At 39.4% G+C, this 17,500-nt stretch overlaps 1 protein-coding gene across 7 annotated transcripts in view; it reads left to right on the forward strand.

The window, feature by feature from the left end:
• rgs3a (regulator of G protein signaling 3a) overlaps nt 1-17,500 on the forward strand; it is a 308,005-nt gene that overhangs the window by 181,001 nt on the left and 109,504 nt on the right. For all 7 annotated transcript variants that reach the window (XM_079815949.1, XM_079815950.1, XM_079815953.1 and 4 more), the window contains one exon: nt 10,132-10,980. In XM_079815949.1, the coding sequence (XP_079672075.1) occupies nt 10,132-10,980 (849 nt within the window). The remainder of the gene's footprint in view (nt 1-10,131; nt 10,981-17,500) is intronic.

The following is a 17,500-nucleotide window of genomic DNA, read 5'->3' on the forward strand; positions in this document are numbered from 1 at the left end:
CCATCTACCCATCTATCTATCTTTCATCCACCCACTGATCTATCATCCATCTACCCATCTATCTATCTTTCATCCACCCACTGATCTATCATCCATCAATCCATCTATCTATCATCCATCCACTGATCTATCATCCATCCATCTATCTATCATCCACCCACTGATCTATCATCCATCCATCTATCTTTCATCCACCCACTGATCTATCATCCATCCATCTATCTTTCATCCACCCACTGATCTATCATCCATCCATCTATCTTTCATCCATCCACTGATCTATCATCCATCCATCTATCTTTCATCCACCCACTGATCTATCATCCATCAATCCATCTATCTATCATCCATCCACTGATCTATCATCCATCCATCTATCTTTCATCCACCCACTGATCTATCATCCATCCATCTATCTATCATCCACCCACTGATCTATCATCCATCCATCTATCTTTCGTCCACCCACTGATCTATCATCCATCAATCCATCTATCTATCATCCATCCACTGATCTATCATCCATCCATCTTTCATCCACCCACTGATCTATCATCCATCCATCTATCTTTCATTCACCCACTTTTCTATCATCCATCCATCTATCTTTCATCCACCCACTGATCTATCATCCATCTTTCATCCATCCATCAATCTATCATCCATCAATCAATCAATCTATCATCCGTCCATCAATCGATCATCCATCTATCCATCCATCCATCTATCATCCATCCATCCATCAATCTATCAACCATCCATCCATCTAACATCCATTCATCTATCAATCTGTCATCCATCCATCCATCAATCTATCATCCATCCACCCATCCATCTATCATCCATTCATCCATCAATCAATCATCCATCTAACATCCATCAATCTGTCATCCATCCATCCGTCCATCAATCTATCATCCATCCATCAATCTATCATCCATCTATCATCCATCCATCCATCAATCTATCATCCATCCATCCACTGATCTATAATCCGTCCATCCATCCATCTATCCATCCATCCATCCATCCATCCATCCACCCACTGATCTATAATCCATCTACCCATCTATCTATCTTTCATCCACCCACTGATCTATCATCCATCTACCCATCTATCTATCTTTCATCCACCCACTGATCTATCATCCATCAATCCATCTATCTATCATCCATCCACTGATCTATCATCCATCCATCTATCTATCATCCACCCACTGATCTATCATCCATCCATCTATCTTTCATCCACCCACTGATCTATCATCCATCCATCTATCTTTCATCCACCCACTGATCTATCATCCATCCATCTATCTTTCATCCATCCACTGATCTATCATCCATCCATCTATCTTTCATCCACCCACTGATCTATCATCCATCAATCCATCTATCTATCATCCATCCACTGATCTATCATCCATCCATCTATCTTTCATCCACCCACTGATCTATCATCCATCCATCTATCTATCATCCACCCACTGATCTATCATCCATCCATCTATCTTTCGTCCACCCACTGATCTATCATCCATCAATCCATCTATCTATCATCCATCCACTGATCTATCATCCATCCATCTTTCATCCACCCACTGATCTATCATCCATCCATCTATCTTTCATTCACCCACTTTTCTATCATCCATCCATCTATCTTTCATCCACCCACTGATCTATCATCCATCCATCTATCTTTCATCCATCCACTGATCTATCATCCATCCATCTATCTTTCATCCACCCACTGATCTATCATCCATCCATCTATCTTTCATCCACCCACTGATCTATCATCCATCCATCTATCTTTCATCCACCCACTGATCTATCATCCATCCATCTATCTTTCATCCATCCACTGATCTATCATCCATCCATCTATCTTTCATCCACCCACTGATCTATCATCCATCAATCCATCTATCTATCATCCATCCACTGATCTATCATCCATCCATCTATCTTTCATCCACCCACTGATCTATCATCCATCCATCTATCTATCATCCACCCACTGATCTATCATCCATCCATCTATCTTTCGTCCACCCACTGATCTATCATCCATCAATCCATCTATCTATCATCCATCCACTGATCTATCATCCATCCATCTTTCATCCACCCACTGATCTATCATCCATCCATCTATCTTTCATTCACCCACTTTTCTATCATCCATCCATCTATCTTTCATCCACCCACTGATCTATAATCCATCTACCCATCTATCTATCTTTCATCCACCCACTGATCTATCATCCATCTACCCATCTATCTATCTTTCATCCACCCACTGATCTATCATCCATCAATCCATCTATCTATCATCCATCCACTGATCTATCATCCATCCATCTATCTATCATCCACCCACTGATCTATCATCCATCCATCTATCTTTCATCCACCCACTGATCTATCATCCATCCATCTATCTTTCATCCACCCACTGATCTATCATCCATCCATCTATCTTTCATCCATCCACTGATCTATCATCCATCCATCTATCTTTCATCCACCCACTGATCTATCATCCATCAATCCATCTATCTATCATCCATCCACTGATCTATCATCCATCCATCTATCTTTCATCCACCCACTGATCTATCATCCATCCATCTATCTATCATCCACCCACTGATCTATCATCCATCCATCTATCTTTCGTCCACCCACTGATCTATCATCCATCAATCCATCTATCTATCATCCATCCACTGATCTATCATCCATCCATCTTTCATCCACCCACTGATCTATCATCCATCCATCTATCTTTCATTCACCCACTTTTCTATCATCCATCCATCTATCTTTCATCCACCCACTGATCTATCATCCATCCATCTATCTTTCATCCATCCACTGATCTATCATCCATCCATCTATCTTTCATCCACCCACTGATCTATCATCCATCCATCTATCTTTCATCCACCCACTGATCTATCATCCATCCATCTATCTTTCATCCACCCACTGATCTATCATCCATCCATCTATCTTTCATCCATCCACTGATCTATCATCCATCCATCTATCTTTCATCCACCCACTGATCTATCATCCATCAATCCATCTATCTATCATCCATCCACTGATCTATCATCCATCCATCTATCTTTCATCCACCCACTGATCTATCATCCATCCATCTATCTATCATCCACCCACTGATCTATCATCCATCCATCTATCTTTCGTCCACCCACTGATCTATCATCCATCAATCCATCTATCTATCTATCATCCATCCACTGATCTATCATCCATCCATCTTTCATCCACCCACTGATCTATCATCCATCCATCTATCTTTCATTCACCCACTTTTCTATCATCCATCCATCTATCTTTCATCCACCCACTGATCTATCATCCATCCATCTATCTTTCATCCATCCACTGATCTATCATCCATCCATCTATCTTTCATCCACCCACTGATCTATCATCCATCAATCCATCTATCTATCATCCACTCACTGATCTATCATCCATCCATCTATCTATCATCCACCCACTGATCTATCATCCATCCATCTATCTATCATCCACCCACTGATCTATCATCCATCCATCTATCTATCATCCACCCACTGATCTATCATCCATCCATCTATCTATCATCCACCCACTGATCTATCATCCATCCATCTATCTATCATCCACCCACTAATCTATCATCCATCCATCTATCTATCATCCACCCACTAATCTATCATCCATCCATCCATCTATCATCCACCCACTGATCTATCATCCATCCATCTATCTATCATCCACCCACTGATCTATCATCCATCCATCTATCTATCATCCACCCACTGATCTATCATCCATCCATCTATCTATCATCCACCCACTGATCTATCATCCATCCATCTATCTATCATCCACCCACTGATCTATCATCCATCCATCTATCTATCATCCACCCACTGATCTATCATCCATCCATCTATCTATCATCCACCCACTGATCTATCATCCATCCATCTATCTATCATCCACCCACTGATCTATCATCCATCCATCTATCTATCATCCACCCACTGATCTATCATCCATCCATCTATCTATCATCCACCCACTGATCTATCATCCATCCATCTATCTATCATCCACCCACTAATCTATCATCCATCCATCTATCTATCATCCACCCACTAATCTATCATCCATCCATCCATCTATCATCCACCCACTGATCTATCATCCATCCATCTATCTATCATCCACCCACTGATCTATCATCCATCCATCTATCTATCATCCACCCACTGATCTATCATCCATCCATCTATCTATCATCCACCCACTGATCTATCATCCATCCATCTATCTATCATCCACCCACTGATCTATCATCCATCCATCTATCTATCATCCACCCACTGATCTATCATCCATCCATCTATCTATCATCCACCCACTGATCTATCATCCATCCATCTATCTATCATCCACCCACTGATCTATCATCCATCCATCTATCTATCATCCACCCACTGATCTATAATCCATCCATCTATCTATCATCCACCCACTAATCTATCATCCATCCATCTATCTATCATCCACCCACTAATCTATCATCCATCCATCTATCTATCATCCACCCACTAATCTATCATCCATCCATCTATCTATCATCCACCCACTAATCTATCATCCATCCATCTATCTATCATCCACCCACTGATCTATCATCCATCCATCTATCTATCATCCACCCACTGATCTATCATCCATCCATCTATCTATCATCCACCCACTGATCTATCATCCATCCATTTATCCATCTGTCCTTCTGTTATTTGATGCTATCTTGAGAGACAGCCAGAACTATTAAACCCGTAGACAATGTTGAAGAACTAGTTTCCCTGCGTCTGCTTTTGATATCCCCCTTTTCTGGTCATTCATTTTTTAAAGACGACACATTTTATCCCCAACTCTGGTGAGACGAGATGCATTTCCCATGTCTGAAAATGCTTTATAGATTCTTCTTTTCAGCTTTGCAAGCAGCCTAGTAAATGTTAAATGAATTACACAGTGTTTCTACATTGTCTAAATTTCTACAACAGAGGTTCAAATGTCTTCCCTCTGTTTTTTTATCAAATTGCGCTCAGCATCTGTGGAACCTGAAACAAAAACAAAGACACAAAATAAGCCCTATTCAGACGGGACTAGTTTTCCTGAAGGAAATTCATGTTTCGCAGTATGTTGTGATTTTAATCCCATCCTGTATCTGCCAAGGCTGTGTTTTTTCTCACACAATCTCTGCACAAATTCCTGCACGTTGATTCCAGAGGAAATTAAATTACCTTTTGTTTTCCGGCTTTCTCCCCAAGGAAAATCGAATCCCATCTGAATGTGAATGTCTGTTATTGCTGATATTATAGTTTCACACTTCTTTTCCTCATGCGTATTGGCCTACGTGTGCTACTGTAGATCATTATAACTCTAATTCTGACCCTTCAGTGTCTGAATTAACTCACTTATTTTTGTTTTTAGAACTACTTTTGCATTTATTGTAAAGTGACTAAATGTGTGACAAGATATGAAGTGATGTGGGTTTGCAGGACCAGGTTTGCAAATATGATATATCTATATTTTATGTACTGTGATGGACTGCCTGGGTAGTTGCAACACGTCACATATGTACTCTTGGTCAGGACTTGCAAAACATTCTTACAAAACTCACAAAATGTACCAATACATACACTGTAAAAAATCAGAAGTTGAGAAAATGTAAATGTTTAAGGCAACCAGCATCAGGACATTTTTTGAGTTTACTCAACTTGAAGGTCAATTGGTTGAACAAACTTTAAAAATTCAAGTTGTGTGTCTGTTCAAACAACATTTATGCCCAAGTACACCAAACTTATAGACTTATTGAAATATAGAGTTTTCCTAACATAGATATTTTAATACAATCAGCTGCAGGACTTTTTAGAGTTTACTCAACTTGAGTTTAATAGTTTTTACAAACTTAAAGATTCAACCAACTTAAATTAATAAGTTCAAACATAGAAGGGTCAATCCAATGTGAGTCTACAATGAACACTAGAGGCAGCAAAACATCAACAATTTGTATTCCTGTTCACACAAATGATGATTACGGGGCATTATTGATTAATACATATTTATTCAGTAACACTTTACTTAAAGCACTTATGTATAATGCATTATAAGGTATTCATAATTTACACTATAATGCATTACATCTTTTCAGTTAATGTTAAAATGCATTATAATATTTGCAGATTCTGAAATACTTTCTAAAGGTGTGTTCATTGATTAGATGAGTATTATAATGCATTATAACTGTGGTTTACAGTTATTCATGAGACCATACAATCCATTATAAGGTGCGTTACAAGGCATAATTACTGCATTAAAAATACTTTTATAATGCATTATACATAAAGGCTTTAAGTAAAGGGTTACCATTCAGTGTTTCCCACAGATTAGAAACCAATTTGTGGTGGTGGGAGGGCGAGGGCTTGGGTCGGGGTGGGCGGTGGGGCAGTGGTTGGGGCTGTTTGGGTGGGGTTGTTGATTCAGTTTCACTTGATTCAGTTTCAATTCATATCTATATAGCCTACTGTACATATAAGGAAAAATAAGCTTGCCTTTTTAGCTCTATTTTAAACTATTTTAAATTATATTTGCTCGCATTCATTAATATTCACTTGTGTGTGATTTTATATAAGTATCATTTAAAATATTAGGATGTTAATTATTAACGCTTTAAAATTTCACATTTAAAGAAATCTAGTGTTTGATCATGTCTAAATATCTATTAAAATGCAAAACCTAAAAATAAGTAAGCAGTTATGATCTGCAATACTTTTTTGAGCAACATGATACATGTATATTTATTAAAGAGCCATATAGGCACCTATAGTGGGTAAACCATGGCATTACAAATTAAATTTATTATTTTTCCAGCCATATAATGACTCTAATTTGCCTCTTTGCATTGGAATTCTCCATTTTAACCTTAATTACTACTCTAATTGTAATATAAATAAGAGAAATATTAGAAGACAAATATTTTAATTCATTAAATTGTCATTAATGGACCATAATAATTGCACAAATAGTAGGCCTATTTAGTACCAAAAGATCTCCTCAAAATATTCAATAAATATTATTAAACTAAAATATATAACATGTATTTAATGGAAAAATAGTTAAGGTGTATGGTCATATTTGACCACTAATGAGTATGAGTGACCAATTAGTAAGGAATACCTGAGGGCAAAATACAAGAAAAACATTAACATTAATGTTATCAATGTTGCATCTCCATCACTTTCCATAATAAAATGATGGTTGATGTAATAATCAATGCACACTATGCTGTACTGTTTACCAAAGATTGCTGCAAATACCTGTATAGTGAAACTGTCGTCAATCCATTCAAATGCATTGAAAGTGTGTGACAGAGAGACGGAGGGATATGGGATGATTTTAGACTCAAAATGATTAATAAATGCACACAAAATAATCCATGAACTATGATACAGATATTTTTTATTATCCACAAACAAATGCCTTTTAACTTGTGTGTGCAAAATACAGAATACAGAATTGCATGAATGTTCCGCGATTTGTACAAATAGAGACATTTGACATTTTTGTGAATACGAATGTTTTATTTTGCATTAGTGTATCATAATTTGCGCATGCAACAAAGAATATGTGCATTTGTGGATCTCTTCCTTCTAGTTCATTGATAAGCAAAAAATAAACATGAATGAACTAGTGATAGACCGATATATCGGCCGGCCGATAAATTTGGCCGATGTTTGCGATTTTTACGGCCGATACAAGGCTGCTGCGTTGGCCGATATTTTTTTCCCTGCATTATTTACAGACAGGCGTCCACAGGGCAGCTCTCACCGTCTTCAAACTGTCTTGCTCTCCCTCCCTCGCGTATATTAATCAAAATCAATTGAGAATTGACACAATGGTAAAAGGTCGAAAGAATGAAGTTTCACGTGGAGCATTGGGAGATTTTTTCCTGAATTACCGCTGGTGTTGCTCTACAAGAGATTAAGTTAAGTGCACCTACACTCTGAAAAATGCTGGGTTAAAAATAACCCAAGTTGGGTTGAAAATGGACTAACCCAGCAATTGGGTTGTTTTAACCCAGCGATTGGGTTGTTTTAAGCAAACATTTAACCCAACCGCTGGGTCAAAACAACCCAATTGCTGGGTTAGTCCATATTCAACCCAACTTGGGTTATTTTTAACCCAGCATTTTTTAGAGTGTAACCATTAAATGACTAGGTTGTAAATAGTTTTAAAATTAAGTACAGTAAAGTCAGTGTGCACTTTATTATGATGTTGCTTGTTGATACTGTGTGCAATAGTGTAATTATTTTATTTATGCGTAAATATTTATTTTCAGAATTTATTTTCAGCGCTGAACTCTTTTTTTTTCTTGTTCTACATCACCTGTTTTTACTATTTGTTAAATATAGTTTTTTTTAGTTCAATAAATGTTCCTTTTTTAAATTGTAAATTTTTAATTGTTATCATCATGATCATTGTGTCATTTTTATGATGTAAATTGAGGGAGCAAAAGCAGTATCGGCTCCAAATATCGGCTCAAGAAAATCGGCAGCCCGTATCGGTCATCGGCTAAGGCTGATGAAAAAAAATCGGTATCGGCATTGGCACTAAAAAATCCATATCGGTCGATCCCTAGAATAAACACTAAAATAAATGTTGTTTCAACTGTGGAAAGACGTCAGTACACCGTTTTTCCAAGTTCAAGTCCACCGACGTTAATCTACTAACTCTGCTGAATGCTTTGTCGGACAAACCGGCAGATTCTGCGCTGTGATTGGTCAGATCACCTGTCAATCAAACTTGCGGGGAAGGGTGAATTGGGACACATTAGTTGTAATCAGGGCTTAAAAACTGAAAAAAATATCAATCGGTTCACTCCGAGCAGAATCGATATTATAGCGTTTCCGTTTTTGCGTTCCTCAATAAACATTACTGTTCCGAAAACAGTTTGATTTAAAAAAATACCGGTTAATAACGTTATTTTAATTTAGCCAATACTTTAAACAAATATGTATAAATAAAGACTTATTTTCACTCAATAATAATATAACGCATGGTAATTAAACTTGAATATTTATTTCATAACATTTTTAAAACCACAACAGACATACATGCATTAATTACAAAGCATAAACAGTGGACCTGTTTTAATGGAGCGTTAGACAATCTAAAGTGGCCTCTTATGCCTATTCTTTTCAGAAGAGTGATAACATTCTTTGTACATCACTTTTTTTCAACACGACTTGTTTTAAAAATTGCATGAATAAAGAATAAATAAACTGGATAACCGTTAATGCACCGTCAACTGGTAATTTCAAAGCAAACACTGCAACACTGCATCACATAATCAAATTCAGTCAGCTAATAAAGCTTGATCATTTAATGCAATATAACATACCATTTAATACGAAGCATCAACCGTCTATATAGAAAACATTGACCTGTCCTGTATTGGCAATCTGAAAGACTATAGGAAAAATGTTTGATAGATGCTAGTAACCTACTTGGATAGGCTTAAACGGAATCCACAAACTAGCCTAAATCAGTCTATTTGAGCTTAAAGTCCGTACTGCTTATTTAAACGTTCGAAAAGAATGTCCTCCAATACCTGCGCTTTCATTGTAGACCTCAGCGGGGAAAGAAATGTACTTGAGGAATGTAAATGCGCGCTCACACTGACTTGCGTAACCGGTAGATTCATAGATGATGGTGCGCGGGCATTTCACTCACGCTTGATCCGTCACATCACATGCTGAACTACTCAATTCATTATTGGTCACTGCCAAATTAAAATATTAAAAGAACGATAAAATAACGTTATTAACCGGTTAATGGCCATTTCAAATTAACGTTTCTGTTCAGAACGATTCAAATTGATTTTGATTTCGTTTTCGTTCCTCTGAAAATTTCGTTCGTTTCCGGTTTTCGTTCCTTGAACCGGTTCGGAGCACTGGTTGTAATACTGCATATCTGTTAGAAATGGTAATGTAACGGTGTTGCAACACTGTGTTCTTCTGTTGTCAGATGCTTGAACCCAAGCAGGATGAGCCATGTGACCTCAGGGGCCAGAGAATGACCTCTGAGGATGACCAGTCCCTGGGCAACCTGTCGGACGCTTCAGCCACCACTGCGAGCAGCCCTCAGTCCAGGAGTCTCACCCTGCTGGAGGACGTGTGCTCCTCTCTGGAGGAGAACTGCCACCTGGTCCCACCAACACCCCCGCCCTCCACCGAAGGAGAAGATGGGAGAAGCACAGAGAGCAGCATGAACGAGATATGGAGGGAGGAGGATGGCAAGGAGAAAGAGGAGGAGATGAGGAGCACGAGCGATGAGAAAGAGGAGCACACTGATGAAAATCAGCTGCTTGCTGATGAGGACAACGCTTCAGAGGCGGTGGACACCAACGCTCCTCCTTCCTCATCGTCTTCATCATTTGTCATCCCCGAGCTGCGATTGGATCGCTCCTTCAGTGCGGACGCCCTCTCCACCCCTGGCACCGATGAAGAGTATGAGGAGGATGAGGAGGAGGAGGATGATGAGGAGGAGGAGGAGGAGGAGGACAGTGACGATAACTACCTGGAACGCAGTGACAGTAAACGGAGGAGCATGGTGGAGGCCTCTGCATGCGAAAAGCACCCGGCTGGACTCAGCGTGCAGAATTCCCTGCGCAGACGCACACACAGCGAGGGCAGCCTCCTCCAGGACCCGCGCACAGCAAGCTGCTTCACATCCGATAATGCCATCAACTGCATGGAGGGGTCAGGGACACACAAGGGCGGCTGGACGCTTCCATCACCCAGAACCCTGAAGAAAGAGCTGACGAAGAACGGAGGGTCCATGCACCAGCTGTGCATGCTGTTCTCCGGTAGAAAAGTAAGTCCTCGTTCTTATTCGTAATGAGTCTGCCCAAACAGTTTATTAATAATTTCCCTTTTGTCATGTTAGTTGCTTCAGCTGATATATTAGTGGGCCCAAGGCAAGCTCCACTCACTTTCTTCACAAAAGCACATGCACAGCACAAGACAAAGACATAAAAGGAAAGGGAGTACATCAATTCTGTCATCATTTACTCATCCCAATTCTATATTCTGGTCAATGTCTCTAGGACGCCAGGTGAAAATCAGATTTGTATCATTTATGTTCTTTGCATAAGCGTTCCAGGACGAAGTTTAGGGTTTTAATCCAATCACATCAATTCATCATGAACATGTGTAGTACTGACACTTGCCTTAAAGCGATAGTTCACCCAAAAATGAAAATTCTGTCATTAATTACTCACCCTCATGTGGTTCCAAACCCATAAGACTTTCGTTCATCTTCAGAACACAAATGAAGATCTTTTTGACGAAATCTGAGAGTTTTCTTTCCCTCTGTTGAAAGCAACGCAGCTACCACTGTGACGCTTCAAAAAGTTCATAAAGAGATCATAAAACTAATCCATGAATTGAGCGGTTTAGTCCAATTTTTCTAAAGAGACTTGATCACTTTATATGATGAACAGATTGAATTTAGGCTTTTATTCACATATAAACATCATCAACTCACACATCAGTCGTGGAAAACGGAAGCTCAAGCATGTTCGCTTAATGTGTGAGAACCAATGAGGTTCATTCTTGTGTTACGCAGCACGTTTGAGGTTCCTCAAGAACCAATGAGTTTCATTCTCGTGTGAAGCAGCACATTTGAGGTTCAGCAAGAACCAATGAGGTTCGTTCTCATGTTACGCATCACGTTTGAGGTTCAGCAAGAACCAATGAGGTTCATTCTCGTGTTACTCAGCATGTTTGAGGTTCCTCAAGAACCAATGAGGTTCATTCTCGTGTTACGCAGCATGTTTGAGGTTCCTCAAGAACCAATGAGGTTCATTCTCGTGTTACGCAGCACGTTTGAGGTTCAGCAAGAACCAATGAGGTTCATTCTCGTGTTACACAGCACGTTTGAGGTTCAGCAAGAACCAATGAGGTTCATTCTCGTGTTACGCAGCATGTTTGAGCTTCCTCAAGAACAAATGAGGTTCATTCTCGTGTTACACAGCATGTTTGAGGTTCCTCAAGAACCAATGAGGTTCATTCTCGTGTTACGCAGCATGTTTGAGGTTCCTCGAGATACAATGAGGTTCATTCTCGTGTTACACAGCATGTTTGAGGTTCCTCAAGAACCAATGAGGTTCATTCTCATGTTACGCAGCATGTTTGAGGTTCCTCAAGAACCAATGAGGTTCATTCTCGTGTTACGCAGCACATTTGAGGTTCCTCAAGAACCAATGAGGTTCATTCTTGTGTTACGCAGCATGTTTGAGGTTCCTCAAGAACCAATGAGATTCATTCTCATGTTACGCAGCATGTTTGAGGTTCCTCAAGAACCAATGAGGTTCATTCTCGTGTTACGCAGCATGTTCGAGGTTCCTCAAGAACCAATGAGGTTCATTCTTGTGTTACGCAGCATGTTTGAGGTTCCTCAAGAACCAATGAGGTTCATTCTCATGTTACGCAGCATGTTTGAGGTTCCTCAAGAACCAATGAGGTTCATTCTCATGTTACGCAGCATGTTTGAGGTTCCCCAAGAACCAATGAGTTTCATTCTCATGTTACGCAGCATGTTTGAGCTTCCTCAAGAACCAATGAAGTTCATTCTCATGTTACACAGCATGTTTGAGGTTCCTCGAGATACAATGAGGTCCATTCTCGTGTTACACAGCAATTTTTAGGTTCCTCAAGAACCAATGAGGTTCATTCTCGTGTTACATAGCATGTTTGAGGTTCCTCGAGATACAATGAGGTTCATTCTCGTGTTACACAGCATGTTTGAGGTTCCTCAAGAACCAATGAGGTTCATTCTCATGTCACGCAGCATGTTTGAGGTTCCTCAAGAACCAATGAGGTTCGTTCTCATGTTACACAGCATGTTTGAGCTTCCTCAAGAACCAATGAGGTTCATTCTCGTGTTACACAGCATGTTTGAGGTTCCTCGAGATACAATGAGGTTCATTCTCGTGTTACACAGCATGTTTGAGGTTCCTCAAGAACCAATGAGGTTAATTCTCGTGTTACAAAGCATGTTTGAGGTTCCTCAAGAACCAATGAGGTTCATTCTCATGTTACACAGCATGTTTGAGGTTCCTCAAGAACCAATGAGGTTATTTCTCGTGTTACACAGCATGTTTGAGGTTCCTCAAGAAACAATGAGGTTCATTCTTGTGTTACACAGCATGTTTGAGGTTCCTCAAGAACCAATGAGGTTCATTCTCGTGTTACACAGCATGTTTAAGGTTCCTCTAGAACCAATGAGGTTCATTTTCATGTTATGCAGCACGTTTGAGGTTCCTCAAGAACCAATGAGGTTCATTCTTGTGTTACACAGCATGTTTGAGGATCCTCAAGAACCAATTACATTCATTCTCGTGTTACGCAGCACGTTTGAGGTTCCTCAAGAACCAATGAGGTTCATTCTTGTGTTACGCAGCACGTTTGAGGTTCCTCAAGAACCAATGAGGTTCATTCTCGTGTTACGCAGCACGTTTGAGGTTCTTCAAGAACCAATGAGGTTTATTCTCGTTTTACACAGCATGTTTGAGGTTCCTCTAGAACCAATGAAGTTCATTCTTGTGTTACGCAGCATGTTTGAGGTTCTTCAAGAACCAATGAGGTTCATTCTCGTATTACACAGCATGTTTGAGGTTCCTCAAGAACCAATTACATTAATTCTCGTGTTATGCAGCATGTTTGAGGTTCCTCAAGAACCAATGAGGTTCATTCTCGTATTACACAGCATGTTTGAGGTTCCTCAAGAACCAATGAGGTTCATTCTCGTGTTAAACAGCATGTTTGAGGTTCCTCAAGAACCAATGACATTAATTCTTGTGTTACGCAGCATGTTTGAGGTTCCTCAAGAACCAATGAGGTTCATTCTTTTGTTACGCAGCACGTTTGAGCTTCATCGAGAACCAATGAGGTTCATTCTCGTGTTAAACAGCATGTTTGAGGTTCCTCAAGAACCAATTACATTAATTCTCGTGTTACGCAGCATGTTTGAGGTTCCTCAAGAACCAATGAGGTTCATTCTCATGTTACACAGCACGTTTGAGGTTCCTCAAGAACCAATGAGGTTCATTCTCGTGTTACACAGCATGTTTGAGGTTCCTCAAGAACCAATGACATTAATTCTCGTGTTATGCAGCATGTTTGAGGTTCCTCAAGAACCAATGACATTAATTCTCGTGTTACGCAGCACGTTTGAGGTTCCTCAAGAACCAATGAGGTTCATTCTTGTGTTACTCAGCATGTTTGAGCTTCAGCGAGAACCAATGAGGTTCATTCTCATGTTACACAGCACGTTTGAGGTTCCTCAAGAACCAATGAGGTTCAATCTCGTGTTACGCAGCACATTTGAGGTTCTTCAAGAACCAATGACATTAATTCTCATGTTACACAGCACGTTTGAGGTTCCTCAAGAACCAATGAGGTTCAATCTCGTGTTACGCAGCACATTTGAGGTTCTTCAAGAACCAATGACATTAATTCTCATGTTACGCAGCACGTTTGAGGTTCCTCAAGAACCAATGAGGTTCAATCTCGTGTTACACAGCATGTTTGAGGTTCCTCAAGAACCAATGAGGTTCATTCTTGTGTTACTCAGCATGTTTGAGGTTCCTCAAGAACCAATGACATTAATTCTCATGTTACGCAGCACGTTTGAGGTTCCTCAAGAACCAATGAGGTTCAATCTCGTGTTACGCAGCACATTTGAGGTTCTTCAAGAACCAATGAGGTTCATTCTTGTGTTACACAGCATGTTTGAGGTTCCTCATGAACCAATGAGGTTAATTCTCGTGTTACACAGCATGTTTGAGGTTCCTCAAGAACCAATGAGGTTCATTCTCGTGTTACGTAGCACATTTGAGGTTCTTCAAGAACCAATGAGGTTCATTCTCGTGTTACACAGCATGTTTGAGGTTCCTCATGAACCAATGAGGTTCATTCTCGTGTTACACAGCATGTTTGAGGTTCCTCAAGAACCAATGACATTAATTCTCGTGTTACGCAGCACGTTTGAGGTTCCTCAAGAACCAATGAGGTTAATTCTTGTGTTACGCAGCACGTTTGAGGTTCCTCAAGAACCAATGACATTAATTCTAGTGTTACGCAGCACGTTTGAGGTTCCTCAAGAACCAATGAGGTTAATTCTCGTGTTACGCAGCACATTTGAGGTTTTTCAAGAACCAATGAGGTTCATTCTCGTATTACACAGCATGTTTGAGGTTCCTCAAGAACCAATGAGGTTCATTCTCGTGTTACACAGCATGTTTGAGGTTCCTCAAGAACCAATGACATTAATTCTTGTGTTACGCAGCACGTTTGAGGTTCCTCAAGAACCAATGACATTAATTCTAGTGTTACGCAGCACGTTTGAGGTTCCTCAAGAACCAATGAGGTTAATTCTCGTGTTACGCAGCACATTTGAGGTTCTTAAAGAACCAATGAGGTTCATTCTCGTGTTACACAGCATGTTTGAGGTTCCTCAAGAACCAATGAGGTTCATTCTCGTATTACACAGCATGTTTGAGGTTCCTCAAGAACCAATGAGGTTAATTCTCGTGTTACGCAGCACATTTGAGGTTCTTCAAGAACCAATGAGGTTCATTCTCGTGTTACGCAGCACGTTTGAGGTTCCTCAAGAATATTTGTGTACTTAATTGCAAGGCAAATATAAATGCCTTGAAATACTGTGAAGGGCTATCGATATACAAACAGTACCTTAAATACTTGCCAGCAAACAGCATTTCAGTCATAATTTAACTCATTTACCCCCTAAATATCACATAAACAATGTACATAAAACGTGGAAAGCAGAAATATCACATCCCCTTTTAACAGTATTTGTTGGTTTACCTGGAAGCTAAGAGAAAATAGATATTTTTATGCTAAAATGTACACAGTCATTGTGGCTGCTACAGTGTTTTTATTAATACAATTAGTTTGTAATAAAATGTATAAACTGCAACTTTCAAATTATGCTAATATTTTCATGCTCAACATTCCATATGTATTTTGCTCTGTGATATTTGTTGATTTATCACCGGGCTGTGCTTTCTGTTTTGTCCACTAAGTGGCGTTCTGTTGTTTTATTTTGCTCTTTAACCAGAAGATAGATGTTATATCCAGAAAAGCTCTTTTAAGAACACATTTATGTGCATGTCTGTCAATGCATGGTAGACTGAGCTCTGTTAGTGTGAGTTCTGTTGATCCAATTTAAATGACAGAAGACAGAGATACGTTCCTCTTCCTCCCTCATGAAAACATCTGTAAAAGTGAATGTTTCTCTTGCTTTCATCTCCTCATCATCTCTTGTTTTGTTATTTTCACATTTTGCTTAAGGCTTTTGAGTAGTAGATTTGTTATGAGGCAGTGTTTGTTTGGCACATAAAGTTGCACACATGCAGGTCAAGGGTCAAGAGATGGCATTTTTCTTCTCATTTACAGTGTGATGTTAAAAACTACAGGAATCGTTTGAAGTGGTTTTACACCGTGTTAAACTGTAGCTAGAAGATAAGAGTGCATGATGGGAAGTCTGTGTTCTAGTAGCTTCTAATGAAAGGTGTGTGGGTGTGTGATTGATTCAAAGAGAGTGAATGAGGTGAATGATTCAAAGAGAGTGAATGATTCAAAGAGAGTGAATGATTCAAAGAGAGTGAATGAGGTGAATGATTCAAAGAGAGTGAATGTGGTGAATGATTCAAAGAGAGTGAATGTGGTGAATGATTCAAAGAGAGTGAATGATTCAAAGAGAGTGAATGAGGTGAATGATTCAAAGAGAGTGAATGATTCAAAGAGAGTGAATGAGGTGAATGATTCAAAGAGAGTGAATGAGGTGAATGATTCAAAGAGAGTGAATGAGGTGAATGATTCAAAGAGAGTGAATGATTCAAAGAGAGTGAATGAGGTGAATGATTCAAAGAGAGTGAATGATTCAAAGAGAGTGAATGAGGTGAATGATTCAAAGAGAGTGAATGTGGTAAATGATTCAAAGAGAGTGAATGTGGTGAATGATTCAAAGAGAGTGAATGATTCAAAGAGAGTGAATGAGGTGAATGATTCAAAGAGAGTGAATGAGGTGAATGATTCAAAGAGAGTGAATGAGGTGAATGATTCAAAGAGAGTGAATGAGGTGAATGATTCAAAGAGAGTGAATGATTCAAAGAGAGTGAATGAGGTGAATGATTCAAAGAGAGTGAATGATTCAAAGAGAGTGAATGAGGTGAATGATTCAAAGAGAGTGAATGAGGTGAATGATTCAAATAGAGTGAATGAGGTAAATTATTCAAAGAGAGTGGATGAGGTGAATGATTCAAAGAGAGTGATTGAGGTGAATGATTCAAAGAGAGTGAATGATTCAA

The sequence above is a fragment of the Gobio gobio genome (assembly GCF_949357685.1).
Source record: "Gobio gobio genome assembly, chromosome: 4".
NCBI classification, from domain to species: domain Eukaryota; kingdom Metazoa; phylum Chordata; class Actinopteri; order Cypriniformes; family Gobionidae; genus Gobio; species Gobio gobio.